The sequence below is a fragment of the Otolemur garnettii genome, unplaced genomic scaffold, assembly GCF_000181295.1.
Source record: "Otolemur garnettii isolate 467f Iridium unplaced genomic scaffold, OtoGar3 scaffold00028, whole genome shotgun sequence".
NCBI lineage: Eukaryota > Metazoa > Chordata > Mammalia > Primates > Galagidae > Otolemur > Otolemur garnettii.
In genome coordinates this window covers 12,025,640-12,048,024 of record NW_003852423.1, presented here as the reverse complement: position 1 = coordinate 12,048,024, position 22,385 = coordinate 12,025,640, and the positions used below count along the sequence as shown (strand labels likewise).

General features: G+C 37.9%; 1 protein-coding gene across 1 annotated transcript in view; it reads right to left on the bottom strand.

Annotated features, from left to right (window-relative positions):
- Window positions 1–22,385, bottom strand: part of PLEKHA8 (pleckstrin homology domain containing A8) — a 58,039-nt gene that overhangs the window by 20,291 nt on the left and 15,363 nt on the right. The window contains exons 2-10 of the mRNA XM_003788545.2: window positions 19,578–19,694; window positions 18,448–18,603; window positions 16,674–16,798; window positions 15,141–15,299; window positions 13,637–13,677; window positions 11,946–12,103; window positions 9,649–9,808; window positions 9,175–9,260; window positions 5,793–5,851 (exon numbers count right to left, since the gene is read on the bottom strand). Of these exons, the coding sequence (XP_003788593.1) occupies window positions 5,793–5,851; window positions 9,175–9,260; window positions 9,649–9,808; window positions 11,946–12,103; window positions 13,637–13,677; window positions 15,141–15,299; window positions 16,674–16,798; window positions 18,448–18,603; window positions 19,578–19,694 (1,061 nt within the window). The remainder of the gene's footprint in view (window positions 1–5,792; window positions 5,852–9,174; window positions 9,261–9,648; window positions 9,809–11,945; window positions 12,104–13,636; window positions 13,678–15,140; window positions 15,300–16,673; window positions 16,799–18,447; window positions 18,604–19,577; window positions 19,695–22,385) is intronic.

The window sequence follows — 22,385 nt, the reverse complement described above, 5'->3', positions numbered from 1 at the left end:
CCTCCAACTCCTGGGCTCAAGCGAGTCTCCCGCCTCAGCCTCCCAAGCAGCTGGGACCACAGGCGCCCGCCACAACACCCGGCCATTTTTTGGTTGCAGCCGTCATTGTTGTTTGGCGGGTCCGGGCTGGGGCATAAATGGTCTTAATGCTACATTTAAAAGATAAAGATTGGCTAACATGTAAAAAAAAAAAAAAAAACTCAGCCCAAATATATGCTGCCCCCAAGAAATCCATTTAACTTGTAAAGATTCTACTAGACTCAAAGGAAGAGTGTGGAAAAAAATATACCAGGCAAATGGAAACCAAAGGCAAGCAGAAATAGTTATTTCACATCAGATAAAACAGACTTTAAATCAACTATGGCAAAAAGACAAAGACAGTCATTATGAAATGATAAAGGGAATGATTCAACAAGATATAATGATCCTAAATATATATGCACCTTGAGGCTTCCAGATTCATAAAGCTAAGTCTACTATAGCCGGGCGTTGTGGCGGGCGCCTATAGTCCCAGCTACTCGGGAGGCTGAGGCAAAAGAATCACCTAAGCCCAGGAGTTGGAGGTTGCTGTGAGCTGTGTGACGTCACCACTCTCTACCGAGGGTGACAAAGTGAGACTCTGTCTCTAAAAAAAAAAAAGGTAAGTCTACTAGATCTAAGCAAGAAAATAAACAGCAACCTCCTAACAGCCAGACTTCAACATTCTACTGACAGAACAGGACAGATCATCAAAGCAGAAAATCAACAAACACGGGGATTCTAGAACAAATGGACCTAACAAACATTTACAGAACATTGTACCCCAAATTACAGAATCTACACTCTCCAGCACCTGCAACATTTTTCAAGATAGATTAATGTTAGGCCACAAAACAAGTCTCAGTAAATTCAGAAAAATCAAGATTTTGCCATATATCTTCTCAGACTACAATAGAATACAACTAGAAATCAATTCCAAGAGGAACTTTCAAAACCACACCAATATATTGAATTAAATAACCTGCTGCTGAATGATCCTTAGGTCAATGACAAAATCAAGATGGAAGTCACAAGATTTTTCAAATTGAACCACAAGGATGATACAAAATCTCAAAATTCCTGGGATACAACAAAAGTAGTACCAAGAGGTAAGTATTTATAGTCTTAAATGCCTACATCAAAAAGACAAAAATATCACAAATTAACAATTTAATGTCACACCTCAAGGAAATAAAAAAAAGAAAAACAAACCAAACCCAAAGCCAGAAGAAGAAAAGAAATAACAAAGATCAGAGCAGAAATAAAGACAATGGAAACTAAAAACCAACAAAACAAAAATTCAATTCTTTGAAAAGCTCAATAAAACCAATAGATTAGCCAGATTAACCAGAAATAGAAGAGGACTCAAATAAGCTCAATCAGAAATGAAAAAGGAGACACTACAACTGATACCATACAAACAAAATATCATTTCTAAGTACTATAAAAACCTCTGTGCACATAAGCTGGAAAATCTAGAGGAAATGGATAAAGTTTTGGAAACACACAACCTCCCAAGTTTGAACTGGGAAGAAACAGAAATCCTGACAGACCAAAATGAATAGTGAAATTAAAACAGTAATAAAAAAATCTCCAAATTTTTTTGGAGAAAAATCCCTCAGGCCAGAGCAGACTTCTGTCAGACCTACAGAAATCTGGCACCTAACTGGCAGCTACCCTACTGAAACCGCTTCATAACATCGAGAAGGAGGGAATCCTCCCCAGCTCATTCTATGAAGCCAGTACCATCCTGATGCCAAAGCCAGAGATGGACACGACAACAACAAAAAAGAAAACTGTAGACCAATATCCCTCATAAACATAGATGTAAAATCCTCAACAAAATACTAGCAAACCCAATCCAACAGCATATCAGGAAGATATGACATCATCAAGTGGATTTCATTCCAGAAATGTATGCACATATGAATGATTCAACATACTCAAATCAATAAATGTGATTCACCACATAAAGAGAATTAAAAACAAAAACCGTATGATCACCTCAATAGATGTAGAAAAGCACTCAATAAAATCCAGTACCACTACATGATAAAAAAACCCTCAAAAGTTTATCTCAACAAACTTTAGAAGGAACATATAAAAGGAACATACTTCAAAATAATAAAAGCTATATGTGACAAATCCACAGCCACCATCATACTGAATATGGAAAAGTTGTGTTCTCCCAAAGAACTGGAACAAGACAAGGATGCCCACTGTCACCACTGCCATTCAATACAGTACTGAAAGTCCTAGCCAGAATCAGGTAATAGAAATAAATAAAAGGTATCCAAATCAGTAAAGAGGAAGTCAAACTATCCTTGTTTGTCGATAATATAATCCCACATGTAGGAAAACAAAGACTCTAGGAATGAAATAATGTCTTCTGCACCAATGTGGATGGAACCAGAAACCATTCAGTAAAGTCTCAGGTTACAAAATTAATATACACAAATCTATGTACTGTAACAGTCAAACTGAGAATCACATCAAGAACTTAACGCCATCTATAAATAGCTGCAAGGAAATGAAATATCTTGGAATATATTTCATCAAGGAGGTGAAAGGTGCAAAGACAACGATAAAACACTGTGAAAGAAACCACAGATGAAACAAATGGAAAAATATCCCATGCTCATGGACTGGAAGAATCAACACTGTGAAAATGTCTATGCTGCCTGAAGTGATTTACAGATTCAATGTGATTCCCATCAAATACCAACATCATACATAGATCTAGAAAAAATAATCTCAACTTCATATAGAATGAAAAAAGAGCTTGAATAGCCAAAGCAATCAATCCTAAGCAAAAAGTACAAATCTGGAGGCATCACATTATCTGATGACTTCAAATTACACGACAAGGCTAGAGTAACCAAAACAGCACAATACATATGTAAAGGTAGACACATGGGCCAATGGAACAGCTAGAGAATCCAGAAATAAAGGCCTGTTGTCTACAACCAACTGACTTTCAACAAAGAAGACCCAAACACATACTGGGTAAAGGGCACTGTATTCCATTAATGTGCTGGAAAAACTGGATAGCCACATGCAGAAGAATGAAATTGGGTTATTTCTCACCAAATACAAAAATTACTCATGATGAAATAAAGACTTAAAATGTAAGACCTAAAACCACAAAAATTCTAGAAGAAAACATAGGAAAAACTTTTCTGGATATTGGCCTAGGCAAAGCATTTATAACTAAGATAACAGAAGCAAATAAAGCAACAAAAAAATAAACAAATGAGACTTAATTAAACAAAAAAGTTTCTGCATAGCAAAGGAAATAATCATCAATCCACAGAATGGGAGAAAATATTCCTGAACTACGTATCTGACAAATATCCAGAACCTACAAAGAACTGAAACAAATCAGTGAGGAAAAAACTCAAATAAACCCATCAAAGAGTGGGCAAAAGACATGAACAGATTTTTTTCTTTTTTCTTTCAGATAGAGTCTCAAGTTGTGTCCCTGGGCAGAGTGGCATGGTGTCGTAATTCACAGCAACCTCCAACTTGGGCTCAAGCGATTCTCTTGTCCCTGTTTTTCTATTTAGTAGAGACAGGGTCTCACTTTTGCTCAGACTGTTCTTGAACTCATGAGCTCAAGCCATCCACCCACCTCAGCCTCCCAGAGTGCTATGACTACAGGCTTGAGCCACTGCACCTGGCCACGTGAACAGATTTGTTTTAAAAGACAATAGACAAATGGACATCAAATACATGAAAACATGCTAAACATCACTAATCACCAGAGAAATTCAAATTAAAACCATAATAAGATACTGCCTCACCACAGTCAGAATGGCCTTTATTAAAATGTCAAAAAACAACAGGTATTGGCATAGATGCTATGAAAAGGGAATGCTTACACACTGTGGATGGGCATGTAAACTAGTACAATCTTTAAGGAAAATAGTATGGAGATTTCTCAAAAGAATTAAAGGTAGTTCTACTGTTCAGTCCAGCAATCCCATTACTAGATATCCACCCAAAAGTAAAGAAGCCTTTATAAAAAAAAAAAAAAGACACCTGCACTAGGATGTTTACTGTAACACAATTCACAACAGCAAAGATGGGAAATCAGCCGAAGGGCCCATTAATAGATGAGTGGATAAAGCAAATGTGGCGTACATTATATACACCATGGAGTACTACTCAGTTATGAAAAGGGATGAAGTAATAATGTCTTTTGCACCAATGTGGATGGAACCAGAGACCATCTATCCTAAGTACCTCAAGGACAGAAAAACAAATACCAGATGTTCTCACTTACAAGTGGGAGCTAAATGATGGGTATATATGGCCAGAAAGCGGAATAATGGACATTGAAAACTAGGAAGAGGGAAGAAGGAGAAGGGGGTGAAGGATAAAAATCGACCTTACGGGTATAATGTGCACTATTCTGGTGATGGGTACACTCAAAGACCCTGACTCCAGCATTACATAATTCACTCATTTTTTAAAAAATCCACTTGTGCTGCCTAAATCTATTGAAATAAAAAAGTGTTAAAGTGATCAGGTAAACCAGTATAGTACTGAGATGAGTTTGGCAAGTAGGCCCCTAAAAAAAATCAAAATTCTTCTTTGTTTTCAAAGTAATGTGTTTTATAATGAGAAAATTCTGCTTCTTTGTTTTCAAGGTAATGTGTTTTATAATGAGAAAATTCTGAGGCTTCTGCTAAAATTACATAGTCTCAGGATTTTAAAGTTTGTTCTTAAAGTAAACTTTTCTGCCTCAGAACCTCTCATAGCTATCTTTGGCAGATACTTTTCATTCTGAGTGTAAAACTCAACAATCATTTGTTCAAACAAGATTTCATGCAACTATCTGTTTAAATACACAGTAAAGTATATCTATACATCTATCAGAATTCCTTGCACTGCTTTCTTAAAAGAGTAGCATCCAATAACAAAGGAGACAGATTTTCATTGAGTACTATATCACCAAGAAGGTAATGTTCAATGTACATTTTAAAAGGGGCCCAAATTTGAAAGTAATATATAGGACTCCCTCATTGTACTGGGAGGTAACAAGCGCAGAGAGACTAGTTGAGCTGGTGATGGTTCCATAGCTGCAGTTGGGAGGTGGGCCTTTTGAGTCCTAGACCACTGATAGCTATTTTCACGTTCACTTTCTAATATGTGTTTTAGAAAAATGTAACTTTATAGCATAAAAACTTTTAAAAAGCACAAAATCAGTGTTGACATAACAGTGAAACTCTTACTGATCCATGTTTTAGGCAAGAAAAGGTTTCATTTTCAAAATCAATATTCCATTCTCCCAAAAGCTTTCCACTAGCATATAATAAGGGCTTACTAATGCCTTTACTGAGCATTCATAAAGAAGAAAGTTATTTGCTCTCTTAAAGAGCTCCGATAACATTATTTAATTCTTAATTTAAGAATTCTTGTCAAACACAAAAATATTGAAAATGCTTTCCTTTATTTAAAACTTTCTACAGAGACTCAGCTTGGCACCTGTCACTCAGTGGATAGGGTGCAGCCACATGCTCCAGGGCTGGGGGTTTGAATCCGGACCAGGCTGGCTAAACCAAAAAAATATATATATATAGCCATGCATCATGGCGGGTGCCTACAGTCTCAGCTACTAGGGAGGCTAAGGCAAGAGAACTGCTTGTGCCCAAGAGTTTGACGTTGCTGTGAGCTATGACGCTACACTACTCTACTGAGGGTGACAACATGAGACTCTGTCTCAATTAAAAAAAAAAAAAGCTTCTACAGAGACAAACCAATATGCTCACCTTAATATTTCCAACAAGATCCATCTTAACAGGAGCAAATACTGTGGGGCCAAGTTTGTCTAGAAGAAAGGATCAAAACATTTTGAAAAGGCAGTTTTAAAAGGCAGTGAAAAATATTTTTATATCAACAATAAATTTAGCAGGTCTTTTCTCTAACAACTTTAATTTTTGCTTCTCAAGTATTTTCCAAACATAAACTTTGAAAGCTTTCTAGGATAATGTTTTCACTTTGTTTTATTAACAGGTAAGATGAAGATAGTCTTGTAAGTTTCGAATATGCATTGTAATCCTTAGGGCTACATTATCGATTATGGTAGCTACCAGATATGTGGCTATTTAGTACTTACAATGTGGCTAGTTCAAAGTGAAGTACTCCAAGCATAAAATACATACCAGATTTTGGAAACTTAGTACCAAAAAGAGAGTGCAAAATATCTCACTAATGATTCTTTATATTGATTTATAAGTTGAAATGTTATTTTAGACATACTAAGTTAAAAAGACATGCTATTAAAATTAACTTTAATGTGCCTACGGGAAAATTTGAAATTACATATATAGTTCAAATAGACTACTGGCCAAGAGCAATAACCAAAAAATAAAGAGGTATAGCTAAAAAGGCAAAACAGAAAAGGTAATGGAATTCATATCAAAAATACATTGATCTAAAAGAAAAGCAGGAACAAAGACAGGTAGCTAAAAAGCTAAAAGAGGAAATAACAAGATCTTTAAAAAATAACTAATTAGCTGGAAGTAAAGAAAGGAACAATTAAGGAACAAAGAACAGGGTAAGAAAAATACAAAATAAGTAGTAAAATGGTAGAAACAAGCAAGATGGTGAATTAAATTCACCCAATAAACCACTCACTATATTAATGAATTACAGTAAAAACACAATGATTTCAATAAATGCAAAAAAAATTTTATAAAACTAACTTATTCATGATTATAAGAATAGCTCTTAGAATGTGAAAATCAATTATATCTACAGGCTAACAATGAGTAGTAAGAAAATGAAATAAAACACTTTTTATAATAGTTCTAAAAACAAAATTCAGTTAAGATCTCTACACTAAAAACTATATAAAACATTCTTGAGAGGAAATAAAAATAGCTTAAATTAAGTGAAGAGAAATAGCATGCTCATGGATTGGAAGACTCAGTGTTGTTTAACATGTTGATTCTCTCCTAATTGGTTTATAGGTACGATGTAATCTTAACTAAAATCCAAAAGGCTTTTTAAATTAAAAAGCTAAAATTTACATGGACGTGCAAAAGACCTAGAATTTCCAAAATAATCTTGAAAACGAACAACACTGGAAGACTTACATTCTCTGATTTTAAACCCCACAGTGAGAAAGATACTACCATATTTGCATCAGAAAAAAAAAGCTTCCAGAAATAGATCCACATTGTAAGGCCAACTGATTTTCAATGAAGCTATCAAAGCAATGTAAAGGAGAAAAAAATTTTTTTTGGCAAATAATTCTTAAGTGACCAGATACTATAAAGCAATAAACAGAAAATAACCTCAACCCCCTACCTCACACCACATACAGAAAATAATTCCAGGCTCAGTGCCTGTAGCTCAGCGACTAGGGTGCCAGCGACATACACTGGGGCTGGCGGGTTCGAACCCAGCCCAGGTCCACCGAACAACAATGACAACTACAAAAAAAAAAAATAGCCAGGTGTTGTGGCCTATAGACCCAGCTACTTGGGAGGCGGAGGCAAGAGAATCACTTAAGCCCAAGAGTTTGAGGTTGCTGTGAGCTGTGATGCCAGGGTACGCTACCAAAGGTGACACAATGAGACTCTGTCTCAAGAGAAGAAATAAAAAGAAAATAATAATATGAATAATTCCAAGTGGATCACAGGAATAAATGTAAAAATTATAACAGTCTAGAAGAAAACATTATCTTCATGTAAAGATTTTTTAGGACACTGAAAGCACTAAATATAAAAGAATAAATTGAATTTCATCAAAATTAAAAACTTCTGCTTTTCAAAAGACATCAATAAGAAAAGAGCAAAGTCATAGTCTGGGGAAAATATTCACAATGTATTGTAGATGTCTACAATGAAATTTTATTCTGAATACTTAAGGAACTCTCACAACTCAAAAGTAAGAAGAAAACCAACTTCATAATGGAAAATACAGCAATGGCCAATAATTATATGGAAAAGTGCTCAACATCATTAGTTATCAGGGAAATGTAAATTAAAGTCGCAATGAGATACAGAAATAGCCAAAACCTAAAACACTAACATCAACAAATATTAAAGAAGATGTGAAGCAACTAGAATACTTATACACTGCCAGGAGGTATGTAATTGTGTAACTACTCTGTAAACTGTTTGGAGTTTATTATAAAGTTAAACTATGAACCTGCAATTCTGGTCCTAAGTATTTATGCTAGATATATGAAAACATATGTCCACAAACTCAAAAATGTTCATAATAATTTCATTTATAATAGCCCCAAACTAGAAACTAAATATTCATCAATAGGAGAATGAATAAACAAACTGTGGTAGATTCCTCTAATGAAATACTACTCAGCAATAAAAAGGAACATACCTGCAACAAGGATGAATCTCAAAAACATACTGAGAGAGATAAACCAGATGAAAAGAGTATGTGATATAATTCCATTTATATGAAGTTTTGGAATAGGCAAAATTAACCTCTCATGACAAAATTCAACATAGTAGTTGCCTCAAACTGAGTGGTGGAGTGGGAACCAACTGGCATAGGGAATGTTCTAGGATGATAAAAACATACTATGTGTTGATAGGAATGTGAATTACATAGGTAGGTGCATTTGTCAAAACTTAATGACTTGTAACACTTAAGTCCTACTCAAGTTATGCCTCAATTAAAAAAAAAAAAAGATGTATAGTTATTAAATGGACCACACAGTAAATTTTCACATATTAGTGATTCCTGGTATTACCAACTCTGTACTAGTAAAACTAAATTTAACCTAAATAAATTTAAATATATAATATTTTGTGTAAATCTTTGAAAAAAAGCTTTAGCTGGTGAAATATTCTTTTCATAGTACCAACCAATCTGAAGGCCTGTTCTTCAACTACCTCAACTTTTGCTTTTATATGCATGGTTTCTAGAAAGCAGAATCTCCTGTTTTCATTATACTACTCTACTATTAGTACACGAATAATAATCAGAAATGAAATGGAAATATGTAATAATGCTTAGGATCATACAGTTTTAACTGTATGTGGCTGGTGATATGAATAGGTAGCTAAGAAGGAAGGTCATCTCATTGTAAAATAGTTCAGGCTGTTTCTCCTGCAAGATAACTGTTGTGAGAGATTCTAGGGACTCATGAATGTAAGACAACTGCAGCAATCTTACCTAACACTGGAACCACAGCGTAACATGATGCCAAGAATGCTTCTGTGGGAATGCCACTGTCCTCCAAAAGTTCAATGTCACTAAAGCTAAACAATTTGGTGAGATGGAGGAGGAAAGATTGAAAATACAACATCAGCACTCTGCAGTTCAAAGGTAGTCATGGAAACAACTGCTATTCTGTAGGGGAAATTATCACAGATATGCCCCAAGGGTTGTTTTACTATCAAAATATGATCATTTTCCAAAAATAAATCCACCCAACAAGCTAAAATTTGTTCATAGAATACACCTTACAATTCAATTCCTTCTCATCCCCTACTCACACAAGGTAAATAGAAAGTGGGCCCTTGGTTTACCATTTATTCTCTATTCTCTTAGAATACATACTCCATCACCCAAAGGGAACACTACGACCAGTTTTCCAGCATGGAAGCTTGCATTCAACTGTCAGTGACTTTAGCAGGTCCTACATACCTGGTATTCATGGTACTAAAGAAAGTTGGGACGACTTCTTTGCCTTCTTCCCAGTGGGATTCTTGAGAGCAACTCGAGAAGTCTGATCCAGGCTGTGCCAGGGTGCTGCCATGATTTCCCAGGTCTTCCTCTCCCTCTTCCTTCACTATTTCAGCTTGGACTGCAAAGTAGAAGGTATCTACTATTAACGTATTGTATATTTACTGTAAGTATTAACATTCATTGTTGAAAGTTTCTAAAACACAAGAGCACAGAGATTACAATTGGTGAAATATTGTACACATACACACAAAATTAGATTTCAAGTGTATGTATAAAGACTTGTATCCTGCTTGTTTTTTATTCAACCAGCATATCATAAATATTTTCATTATTATTCAATACTCTTCAAAAACGTGATTTTAATAACCATTTACTATTGCATCATGCCCTTGTGGAGGGTATTTAGGTAGTTTCCAGAATTTTACTATTGTACCATTGATCCTCATCATTAACACATTATGTATGTTTTTGTGAATTTGTCTACTTCTTAAAATGTATTAGTAAACCCCAAATCAATTTTTGTGGCACTTTAGCAGTCATGTGGACATGTCCAGAGTGACAGAAAAACTTGTCACCTGACATACATTCCTGGCTGAGGTGGGACAAAGCAATGCTCTACCTTCTTATTTCAGTTCTTATACTATAAACAAATGTCCTTATTTAGTGCCACATTTTCTCATGTTGTCTTTCATTATTGGTTATACTGTCTTTAAACAGGGCCCCCAAGTGCAGTGCTACCTAGTATTCCTAAGCACAAGAAGGCTATGATGAGGGAGCCCTATGGACAAAAATATGTGTGTTAGATGACTCATTCAGGCATGTGTTATAGTGGTATTGGCTGTAAGTTCAATGTTAATGAATCAACAGAATATATGAAATAAGGTACCTTTAAACAGAAACACATAAAACAAGGTTATGTATACATATTGATAGGTGGACAAAAATACTGAAACCAGAGGCTTGCAGGAACCTAACCTATATTTCCCCTAGAAGCAACAGTTTAGTAGTTGCTAATTCACTGTCCGTGATGACTCAAAACATAGCTACTATAAATAATGAGAATCGACTGTAATACTAGCAGAAGTGCCCAACCTGTGCTCCTGCAGGCTGCATACTAATTTTGTGAGGACTTTTTTTGCTTATCTGTGGTATTGGATATCATGAAAAGTATGCATGGACCCTTTTTTATGCTAATCAGTTTCCTTCATTAATGTTTGTGCATTTAATATGTAGTCCAAGACAACTCTTCCTCCGACATGTGCCAGAGAAAAAACAAGTTTGGACACCCCTGCAAAGAATATCCTTGTCCATAGGTCTTTGTTCTTAAACCTGAATGTTCCCTAAACAAAAATTCTTACGAGTAAAATAAAAGGGGCAAAAAAATATTGTTTGATAGAAATTCTCCTGTCTTTATAATTTACTGAAGAGATAAGACTTCAATGATCTTGTCTCAGATTTACAGCTAAGAAAAAGCATCTTTTACCCCCAACTTATTTGAAAAAATAGGGTCTCTTATTTTAGGGAAGAAAAGGATAAACATTTTTTAAAATTTTATATTATGGGTGGTGCCTGTGGCTCAAAGGTGTAGGGCACTGGCCCCATATGATGGAAGGGGCGAGTTCAAACCCAGCCCCGGCCAAAAACTGCAAAAAAAAATTATATTAAAATGATTTATTAAGTACTTAAAATACAATTAAAACTCCAAATTAAACTCTAGCACCAACAGAATTAGCAAATTCTAACTATAGACCTATGACGTGAAATGTAGGACTCTGGCTTGATGAACAGAGACAGCTGGGTGAAAACCTAATAGTTTTCTGTTATCCTCAGGCCCCGTTAGAGAATGGAAAAATGAAAAAATTAACGACCATGATTTTACACACTGTTTAATGGACATTACAGTCTATGTTCACAGGACTTTGAGATATAGCATGGAAGACCAATGAAGTTCTCATACGCTAAACAGTCAGCACACACAGCTACCGCCCACTGCAGCCATGAACATCACAGCCAAGAACAATGAGCAGGAAGGGTCCTCTTCATGCTGCCTTCTCAATACAATGCCAGGATAGATGAGGTGAGAGAATGTTGTTCAGGGACCTGATCTGCCTTATTAACATCCTCCTTAGGAGACACCTAGGTACGCTGTTAACTTGAGGTTAATCCCCAGCAAGTGTCACAATCACGGATGTAAGTCACACCCACAAATTTCCTATTGTGCTATGGTTTGCTTCAGACTTTACTTTTGTTTTTACCTGTTATATTATCATCTGTATTTTCTTCACTTGATATGCTACAGTCTATCTCTGCAGATTTCAAATATAAGGAGCTCTTGTTTTTCATTAGGATTTCTTCATAATCATTTATTTCCATATTTAAAGATCCATTTTCACAATTGTTCAAATCCATTTGCCTGTAATTTTTTTAAAAGAAAGCCAGAAGTCCAGTTATTTGTTCATAAACAGACTGCCCAAGTAGATGTTTTTCTCAGGGATAGGGATTTTCACAATCATCAACTCCTTTTAATATTAATTAAGAAACAGAATTGTTAAGCCAAGCCAAGCCTCTCAGCCTCTGCCTCCAAGACAAATACTTGCTTAGGATGGGAGCAGGCCAGACTCAAGGCAGCAATGTAGAAAAAAAAAAAAGAGCCATTAATGGCTCTCCCAGAACCTTCAGCTGTCCTAACCTTCCTGCTCCCCACCAGCATCAGGAAATAGTCATTGACAGCTCTTTGGGTTTCTATCACCTTTCTTCAGATGTCACATTTAACACTTTCTGGACTTTCCTTCACAACTTTTCCCTGGGAGGCCTTTTCTCTATTCACACCACTGGCCACCTTCCTGTTTTTGCCTAGCAGTTAACTGCCCAGAAGCCACATGCTATAGTCAGGAACCAAGGAGGATCTCAACACATCCCAAGTGAACTATTAGCACTTCAGGGTAACAGAAAAAGCTAATAAACAAACTAGTGAAACAATTGATTCTGTTTGTTAAAGGGATAATCATAATATCTTATTATAGATGACTGTACCTAACCAAATTAGAACAAAATATTTTCTTCTAATAAAAATAAGAGGAAAGGGTCTAAGCTACATGGTGGTTCCAGGAAAAGCACTTGCTATTTCATAAAAAACGGTAACAACACCACCACCCCCCATTTCAACCTGGTAATTCAAAATGTAGGAATATAGAGAGAGAACGCCTCAAAAGAAAATATAAAGATTTTCCTAGAAAAAATATGTTGAACAGAAAAAAAATAGAAACAATTAAATTAGGAATAATCTGAAAAGGACAAATACACGGACTTTGTCAGTATGTGGGAATGCTTGTAAAAATAACTGAATAAAGACTCCATTGATTATGTAAATGAAGTACTTTATATACTTTTTTTTTAAATGAAGGAGCATTTAGAAAACTAGAAAGTTTAGAGTGGAGCCTGTGGCTCAAAGGAGTAGGGTGCTGGCCCCATATACTGAAGGTGAGGTGGCAGGTTCAAATCAGGCCCCCGCCAAAAACTACAAAAAAAAAAAGTTTAAATTTTGATACCAAGTTCTTTTTCAACCTGTAAAACTACCCAGATTTAACAAAGTAGTAGCACTGTCCTTTCTGAATGAGAGCATCCTTAAATCAGTCCCCAGCTCCTGTGCAAGAGAAGTTCCAACCTTCCGTATACTCTAGAGAGATTACATATTACTAGATGTGATATGTGAGGCCTGCGTCCTGGGGAAAACAGAAACATCTTCTCTATTACACTAGTGCTGAATGAAAGGTCTGAGTTGCTTTAGGCTCACCCCAAAAGGGAAAGTGAGGCATTGTTTCCTTCTGTTATCATATCAAGTCATGAGGAAAACCACCATATGACTAAAATATCATTTTTTTAAAACAAAGAATAATAATATCCTTTTTATTTTTAGAAAGAAGAAAAAAATATAAAGTTACTATACCTTTCCAAGGAATTATGGATTGGTATGACTGGATGTTTCATCTTTAAAAGAAGCAAGATACAAAAGTTTACACATTAGACTTCTAATAGAACATGCTTAGGATTTTATCCAATATAAAAGTTGCCGCGCTCAAAAGAAACAATTTTAGGTCTTCCCGAAAGGGAGTCATATATCCCAACTTCTTATTTATTCAAATAAGGGTACCCAAATGTCTTTTTTTTTTATAGAGACAGAGCCTCACTTTATCATCTTTGGTAGAGCGTTGTAGTGTCACAGCTTACAGCAACCTCCAGTTCTTGGGCTTAGGCGATTCTCTTACCTCAGCCTCCCGAGTAGCTGGGACTACAGGTGCCTGCCACAATGCTGGGCTATTTTTTTGTTGCAGTCTGGCCAGGGCTGGGTTTGAACCCACCACCCTCGGTATATAGGGCCAGTGCCCTATTCACTGAGCCAGAGGTGCCACCCGGTACCCAAATTTCTAAGGAAAAGGTCTTTTGAAGGTTCAAATTATCATAGCTGAACTCTTGGTGATGAGCTTTCTTTGTAATTTCAGTTGTGCTCATTAAACAGTAATAAATAGTAAACTATGATGCAGCCTTGTATAAAACACTAGAGCAGGGGTCCTCAAACTTTTTAAACAGGGGGCCATTTCACTGTCTCTCAGACTGTTGGAGGGCCAGACTGCGGGTCCCAGGATGAGTCGGCTGCTAAGCAGGACAGGCAGCGGCGGCAAAAACACCTGTCAGGCTGGATAAATGTCCTAGGTGGGCCACATGTGGCCCGTGGGCCGTAGTTTGAGGACGCCTACACTAGAGGTATAAAGGTAATCCTTATGGGGTTCCTCCTCTTAAAATAATTTTGATACAGAACAAGGTAAAACTAGAGGTGTATATACTACACATGAGAGGAGCAGCTCTTAGCCCAACATCGGGACTCAGAGAAGAGACTAAGTCTCAGAAGATGAATAAAAGCTAACCTGGGAAAAGAGGTGAGAAGGGTATTCATGGCACCAGGAAATGGCATAAAGGCAAAGGGAAAACTACAAACAATTACTATGTCCAAGCCAGGTGATGACAAGGAGAGAGGCTGCAATGTGGGAAAGGGCTAAGAATTTTTTACTTTAATCTATAGGCAATGAGGGAGGCACTGAAAGGCTTAGGAAAAGTGGTTTGACTTATACCACATTAACAGACATATTTTTACTGACTAGAAAGATCATGCTAAAGGTAACTAGTTAGAAGGCTACCATAAGTTTAGGCAAGACTCACTAAACAAGGAAACTAGAAAGAGGAGGCTATATCAGACACACGTTTAGGTGGTAAAACTGCCACAGATAACTGACTGTACGTGTGATACTGAGGCAGACATAGAAGTGGTCATAAAGCAGAGTCCACTAACAAAAAGTCTGTATCAGTCAGCAAAGAATGATAGAGAACAAGGCTCAGCATAAATTTTTCATTTTTCCATGAGGCCCTGCTGCAGCAAATGGAGCTGGGACTTTTACCTTGCTGGACTTGAGCACGGCCAGCTGTGGTGATCCTGGGGGAGTACGGTAGAGCAGCTCAGAGGTGAAGGCTGCATTTGCAATCTGCATGCATTCTTCCAAGGTCTTCAGAAAAGTATTGCAGGTTGATTTCAGCAGAGTTCCCACATCAACTCCCTCCTACGAAACAACCAGAGTGGAAGACTCCTTTACCTTGCCAAAAAAGAAAAAGCCCAATTGTGGCACATCCTTAAAAGATTCTTATCCACAAAAAAAAAAAAGGTCTAATTTATCTATTAACCAGTGTAATCATTTACACTATTAACTAGCAGCACTCCCTTAGTTGTTACAAGCAAAAATGTCTTGTAGGGGGCAGGACTGCTCTGGGTTGAGAATCGCTGCTCTACACTATAAATGTCCCAGGAAGAGAAGTGAAATGCTTCCAGTGCCTCTCCTCAGCCCCCGAGTCCACTGCAGCATGATATCTTACACGTGATAGACAGCTCCTGAGTGAGTAAGAAAACCCAAACAAAGTCAATGGAAGTGAACTAAATTAGCCTTATCAGAAAAACTCAAAGCCCATATACACCAACAGCACAGTGTCGTAGGCATTGTCCTGCCAGAGTGGAACTTCTTTGAGAGCAGAGGAGAAGCCCTTTCTGGTTAATGTGAGCCATTTCACACGTAGCTTAACATCAGAGAAATCCTTTAATATATACTTTAGGATGAAGGAATGACAATTTAATAAATGTTAATAATCACAATCCTTGCTGACAATGAAGGGAAAAAAAACTGTCAGCATCTTTGAAAACATTAGTCTATCCCAAAGCACAATTACTACAGTGAAATAAAACCCTGCTGGTCTCATCAAAGGTGACAAATACACATCACTAACAGACCTACGTTGGCATCTTGGTAGCCACATCTATAGAAATGGTTCTGTAAGACAGTAAGACTGTAACTTAAAAAGCAACATAAACTGTGGAGATGTTGCAGGAAGACGAGGCCCAATGGAGAGAAAGAGCCCCCAAACACCATGTTTATACGAGGAATGGCTTTTTCACCAGCTAGGAGCTTGTGACATAGAATTTCAAATGGCCCCACTCCACAACTGGCTTGGACTTTCCCTTTTTATTTCCAACAACAAATTCCAACCCACAGGTAACTTTTTCATTGGTCAGTTTGAATGAAGCGGGAGATGCTGTTCTAGCCCTCACAGTACTACAGAATTTCACAGAAGTGGAAGTTTCCAAGTTCCAGGAAGTTAAGTCCACAAATTCCCAAGAGCTGAGTCACCATGGAGGGGACCCTGCAGGTGTATCCTTGAGGTCTCCTTGAGTAGACCTGTTCTCCTAGACCTCACCCTTCTTGGGTATCCTCTCTCAGTGCAATATATTTTAGTAGACCAGTACTTGAGTTAAAGGTTCTAAATGTTACCAATTAGTTAATCTCCAATTCACTCCAGGAAGGAAAACTACATATAGTACTTCTATATGCTAAAATGTATTATTTCTTATGTGAAATATTCTTAATATTAACAAAATAATATTTTACCTCAGAATTGGACACACCAGTTGTGGTCACTTCTTTTGTTTTATCTACTTGTTGAACAAGGAGGTCACAGTAAAGTCTTAGTTCTGACATTTTGGTCTTCAAGTTTTCAGTGTTTTCAGCAAACTCTAAATAACAAAATGACAGTAATGTAGTAACCAGAATAACCAATTTACTAGTCAGTATACAATACAGAAGTCGAATATATAACCTATGCCCAAGTCAGATGTTTAAAGTATGGGGTTATAGATAGGATGGGTGAAAATAAGAGAAGAAAAAGAGATGCAGATTTCCAGTCTTTTGAAGCAATGTACACTTTCTTGAGCCAACATACTGACTCAGGAGAGGACAATATGAGAAGAAGGAGATGACTTACTGTCTCACCCACTTCTGTCAGAACTGGGAGTAAAAGGGTTTTGGTCTCAGTTCTGCCACATAGAGTTTTCCCAATCTGTAAAATGGGGTCATAGCTATCTACCTGTTAATGCAGCTCTCTTGCTCATCTGAAAAACACTATTCTGTAGGGTCCAGCTCTACCAAGAGCACCACTTGTGACTTTAGCAGAGACTGAATGCTGCCTTGTCAAAGCTAAACAGCATCCAGCTATTATTAGTGAGGCACTGCAGCCATCCTGGGGCTAAGGGCTCAGCTACAATTATTACTACCTTTGTTTCCCTCTCCATGAAAAAAGTGCATATTACCATCTGTTCTTAGTTAAAGCCCACAATTTCCAGAATTTGCTCCCAATTTAACATTTAAAAACAACCAATGAAGAGGTCATTTTACTGGGTCTAAACCTGAAGAGCTAAGCATACCTGCCATATCTGTTACAGGAGATATTCCCTAAAACACCTTTTCCCATTAACGCCAGAAAGGCAATAACAAAGGTTCAGGCAGTAAACCCTGAAACTTTTCTTTTCTTTCTTTTTTTTTTGGAGACAGAGTCTTACTCTGTTGCCCTGGGTAGAGTGCTACAGCATCATCATAGCTCATAGCAACCTCAAACTCATGGGCTAGTTTGAGTAGCTGGGACTACACACATGTGCCACTACACCCAGCTAGTTTTTCTATTTTAAGTAGAGATAGAGTCATGCTCTTGCTCAGGCTGGTCTTGAGCTCCTGACCTCAAGCAATCCTCCCACCTCAGCCTCCCAGAGAGCTAAGATTACAGGCATGAGCCACTGCACCCAACCCCCCCAGCCCTGCACTCTTGCCCCAGGGAGAAAGTTGTGCTATAGCTCTCGGGAGTTAATGAGCATTAAGAAGCAGCAGCAGCTGAACAATTAAGTATTCATTCCATCCCAGAGAAAGGGAGGGAATGCAGGGTATTACCACAGAAACACCCTGATCCAAGGCTTTTCTGGATTAGCTATTCTTCACCAAATGTCAACTCTGCACTGAGTACTAGATCATTTCATATCATCATCAATCCTCATACTAATCCTCCTAAGGTAGGTACTATTACCTCTTTTTAAAAGATGAAAAAACAGGCTTAGAGAGATTAAGTGACCTATGCTAAGGTTACACACAGTTAAACACAAAGCCACCATTTCAACTCACTTGTGCCTGGCTCCAAACCCTATGTTCTTTCTGCTGTGATACACCGAGAAAGAAGACCTAGACACGGACCTCAGTTTAAGTTCTACTAACCTAAGTAGCGTTCGCATGATACAAAAAGCTGGCTAGGGAGTCAGGGGAAAGGGAATAAATACAGGAACCCAGAAATGACAGTGGATGATTCCCAAGGTTTTCACACCAGAAGACAATCAATACTTGCCTTTCTCCTTCTGGGTCCTACTGTCTGTCAGGCAAGCCTTGGCTGACCCCAGGGCCACTAACCACCGCTGTCTCTCAGCCACACTTCTGGCCTTCAGGTAGAAATACTGTTCCCCAGGGATTATCAGGTCCATGCGTGTGTTATCTACAGAATGAACTGGGAGCGAGACAGAGAGAGGTCAAAGACATAGAAGAAGCCTCTCTGGGAAGCCTCTACTCTACCCAACTTCTTGAGCTCTACAAGTGCTTGTCACTGAAGGCTTCTTTGTAGAGAGGATGCCAGTCCCCACCACCTCTTCTAATTCATACAAAATTCTGTTTATGTATTGCTCTCTAGACACCTCTGCTGGTCACGAGGGGAAACCCTGCAATTGCCTCCAAGGGATCATTAAGACTTGGCCCAAAACAGAATCACTCAATTTAACTTTTGTGTTAAATTTATTTTTTATCAGAAACAAGAAGGAATCTCTCTTTTGGTGTATATGTGTGTGTCTGTGTGTAAAGTATGCTGCGCTGAAGCCAAAGAGGCTTGTGTGCCAGCAAGCAAGGGGATGTTATTTCCTTGGATTTACCGGGAAACAACCAAGAACAAATTATTTTCCCTCCTCTACTTCCCTTGACAAATCAGTCAAACCAAAAGTGTGAGAATTCCCTCAGATCCCTTTAAGAATCAAGGAAACCATACTCTCCTTCACAGGCCCCCACCTCCTAAATTACCATTTAACCTGCTGTTCTGAGCCACACCTTCTCAGCATGTGTCAACATTCCAAAACAAGATTATTTCTAAGTTCAATTTATGCTTATTTTGAGTGCAGGTGGGAGGACTGGTGTGTATGTGTGTGTCCATCTTGATTTAAACACAGAAGTGTTTGATGCTGCAACTTAAGCTCTGCAAATAGCCACTGTCGCCCTGAAGAGAAGGTGACTAAGGAGTGAGTATGAGCTGAGTGGTGAAGCACACTGCTCTCCTTGTAAAAGCCAACTGCAGTTTTGGGTTGTACTTGCAAGGCTTTCTTTTGGGACATAACACTATATATCTTGGTCTACATGGTGGGAGGAGCAGAGAAAGGCATGCAGGGCTTTTTTATTTCTGCCAGGAGACTAAAACCTGCAAGTCACTTGGATTCTTACCTTGAATTTCACAGACTGCCATTTGAATGCTCCCTTTGCAACCTTTCCAGGCATCTTCAGGAGAATCGTAATAGGATAATATTCCCCCACACAGAAGGAACCATCGAGGCTGCCAACCTGAAAACAGAACCAAGAGTATCATCACAATTACTGAGGTGCCTGCCAGGACACAGAGACAGGGACAAACGTGGGATACTGGGTGCCAGCTCTGAGGAATTTCACATTGCAAGGGAAATTCTAAGAGAAAGAGGTAGACCTGTATGTTTGATCTCATTTTTGTAAAAATTAAAAACAAAAACCCACAGAGGCATATATTTTTAGTCACATAATTATAGAAGAAGTCTGGGAGGATCAGCAGCAAGTATAGTGATGATTCTCTGAGACAGGATTTATAGAAATAGAAAGAGATATTACCTTTTCCCCCAATACAGTACTATGCCAACTAATAAGCCTGCATTAAAACATTCCAGGCTTAGCCATATTCATTTCAATATTAGAGAATTACAGGGGACAAAACATACATAGTATAAATATCCATCTTATCTAGTTATACACCCTTTACTCCAGTAAATAGATGAACCAAACTTATTTGCTGTATTTATGCCTCTGGCTTGATCTGGATCTTCTTCACAATATGTCTTCTCTTGACTGCTCTGCATCAGCCTTGCCAGGTCTCCTTAGTCAGATGCAGGTTTTGCCCTTTCTATGAAAGGCAGAGCCCTTTAAGGATACATTTCTCTCATGGGACTCTTGCCAAGGAGGAGGCAGCTAGCGAGAGGGCAGAGCCCCAGGGGTTGCTCAGGTGTAAATATGTGATGGCCCCTTGGGGTTTAATTCACATAAACCAAGTGGGTAAGAAAACAATCAACGTCAAAATGGCGTCAATTTATTTCACTGTAACAGATTAGTAGGCTTCCTGGGAACACCCCCAGCCTAAGATTATGGCACAGGAAAATGACATTTGTAATCAGAGGGATGAATGGTCAGCACTAAATCTAAGTTAAGTGGTCAGGCAAGATGTTTCACTCATCATTGACTTCTTCAGGGTCTGCAGTTCTAGAAAGCAGAACATCAGGCCCGCCAGGTACTACTGTCACTCACTTCCTTAAACAAACCTGGATAAATACTGATTCTCAGCACCTAAGCTCCAATAATATCAGAATGAAATATTCTTCCATACAATCCCTTCTCACCAAAGGTAAGTAATCTTTTCCAAAACTATAGCTTTTGTTTCACTTGTTACATTTTATACTGAAGATTTCCTCCAGAGGGACCTAGACCTTCTTTTGCTTGTCAGAAGCCTTATCTCCGCTGTGGACACAAATCAATTATTGGCTGGCAAACTTTCTGGGATAAACTTGTAAATTTTTATTTTAGAAGGTGACACTTTTAGATCTTGGCTTCAAATTCTAAAAAGAGTGGATAAGACGCCAATCAATGTCACAATGGTATCAATTTTCCAGGCATCTTCTGGAGAATAATAGGATAATATTCCCCCACACAGAAGAAACCATCAAGGCTGCCAACCCGAAAACAGAACCATGAGTATTATCATAATTACTGCCTGCCAAGGGTATCATCATAATTACTGCCTACGGTAAGGTGCCTCCTGGGACAGAGAAATAGGGACTAACATAGGATACTGGCCACTTGAAGGCCAATATTCTTGGGACAAAAATTACAACCTGGGAAGCCAAATCAATCATTAGACTATATCTTCTTGGGCAGAGAATCAGTGATCCTGGAATCAGACACTACTGGTGAAGTTTCAGCCATTTGTAAGAGAGTCTAATTATTCACTGAAACAAGAATTAGTTTTTGACAACCTGAGAAATGGAGGAGGTCTTTGAAATCACCTAGTCCAACCAGCTCATTTTACAGATAAGGAAACCAATCCCAGACAGATTAATTATATGGTCACATAGGTAGTTAACATGATAGAGGTGGGAAGAAAACTCATCTTTCTACACTGTCCTTCCTGGCACAAAACACTTAAACCTTGGTTCCCCACTCCCAGAAAGCTTCCTGGTATAGAACAGTAGCATCTTTTTAGTTCCATGACTTCAGTTGGTGTGACTGCTCCTCATATCCACCATGACTTTTGTGTAGAAGACTGTCAGGACATCTTCAATTGCTATATTTATAAAATTTAGGATGTATCTGTATTAGTTAATGTTCTCCAGAGAAAAAGAACCAACAGGACGTGTGTATATGTATATATATAAAGAGACGTATTATAAGGAATTGGCTCATGTGACCAGGGAGGCTAATAAGTTCCAAGAGCTGGAGGCAGCAACTTAAGAGACTGGATAGCATAAAGTTCCATTCCTAAAGCTGGTAGGCTTAAGAACCAGGAAGAGCCAATGAAGGCCAGAAAAGAACAATGCTGAAGCTGGATAATGGTACTATGTGCTTAGAATCCCAGCTACTTGGAAGGCTGAGGTGGTAGGACTGCTAGAGCTCAGGAGACCAGCAGGGGTAATATAACAAGATCCTGTCTCCAAAAAAAAAATTATTTAAAATTAAAAAAGAATCGTCTGATTTCTTTTCTGAATGTATTTATCTTCATTCATTCTTTATGAGGTTTTTGTTTCTAGTCCTTATCTTAAACATTGTTACTGTTGTTAAATTTTACATCTTTTTGATTTTGTGAAGGCAAGAAGTGGAAACCTAGAAAACACATGTATATGTAAAATAAAAAAAAAGTAAAAAAATTTTTTTCTTTTTTTTGCAGTTTTTGGCCAGGGCTGGGTTTGAACCCACCACCTCTGGCATATGGGGATGGCATCCTACCCCTTTGAGCCACAG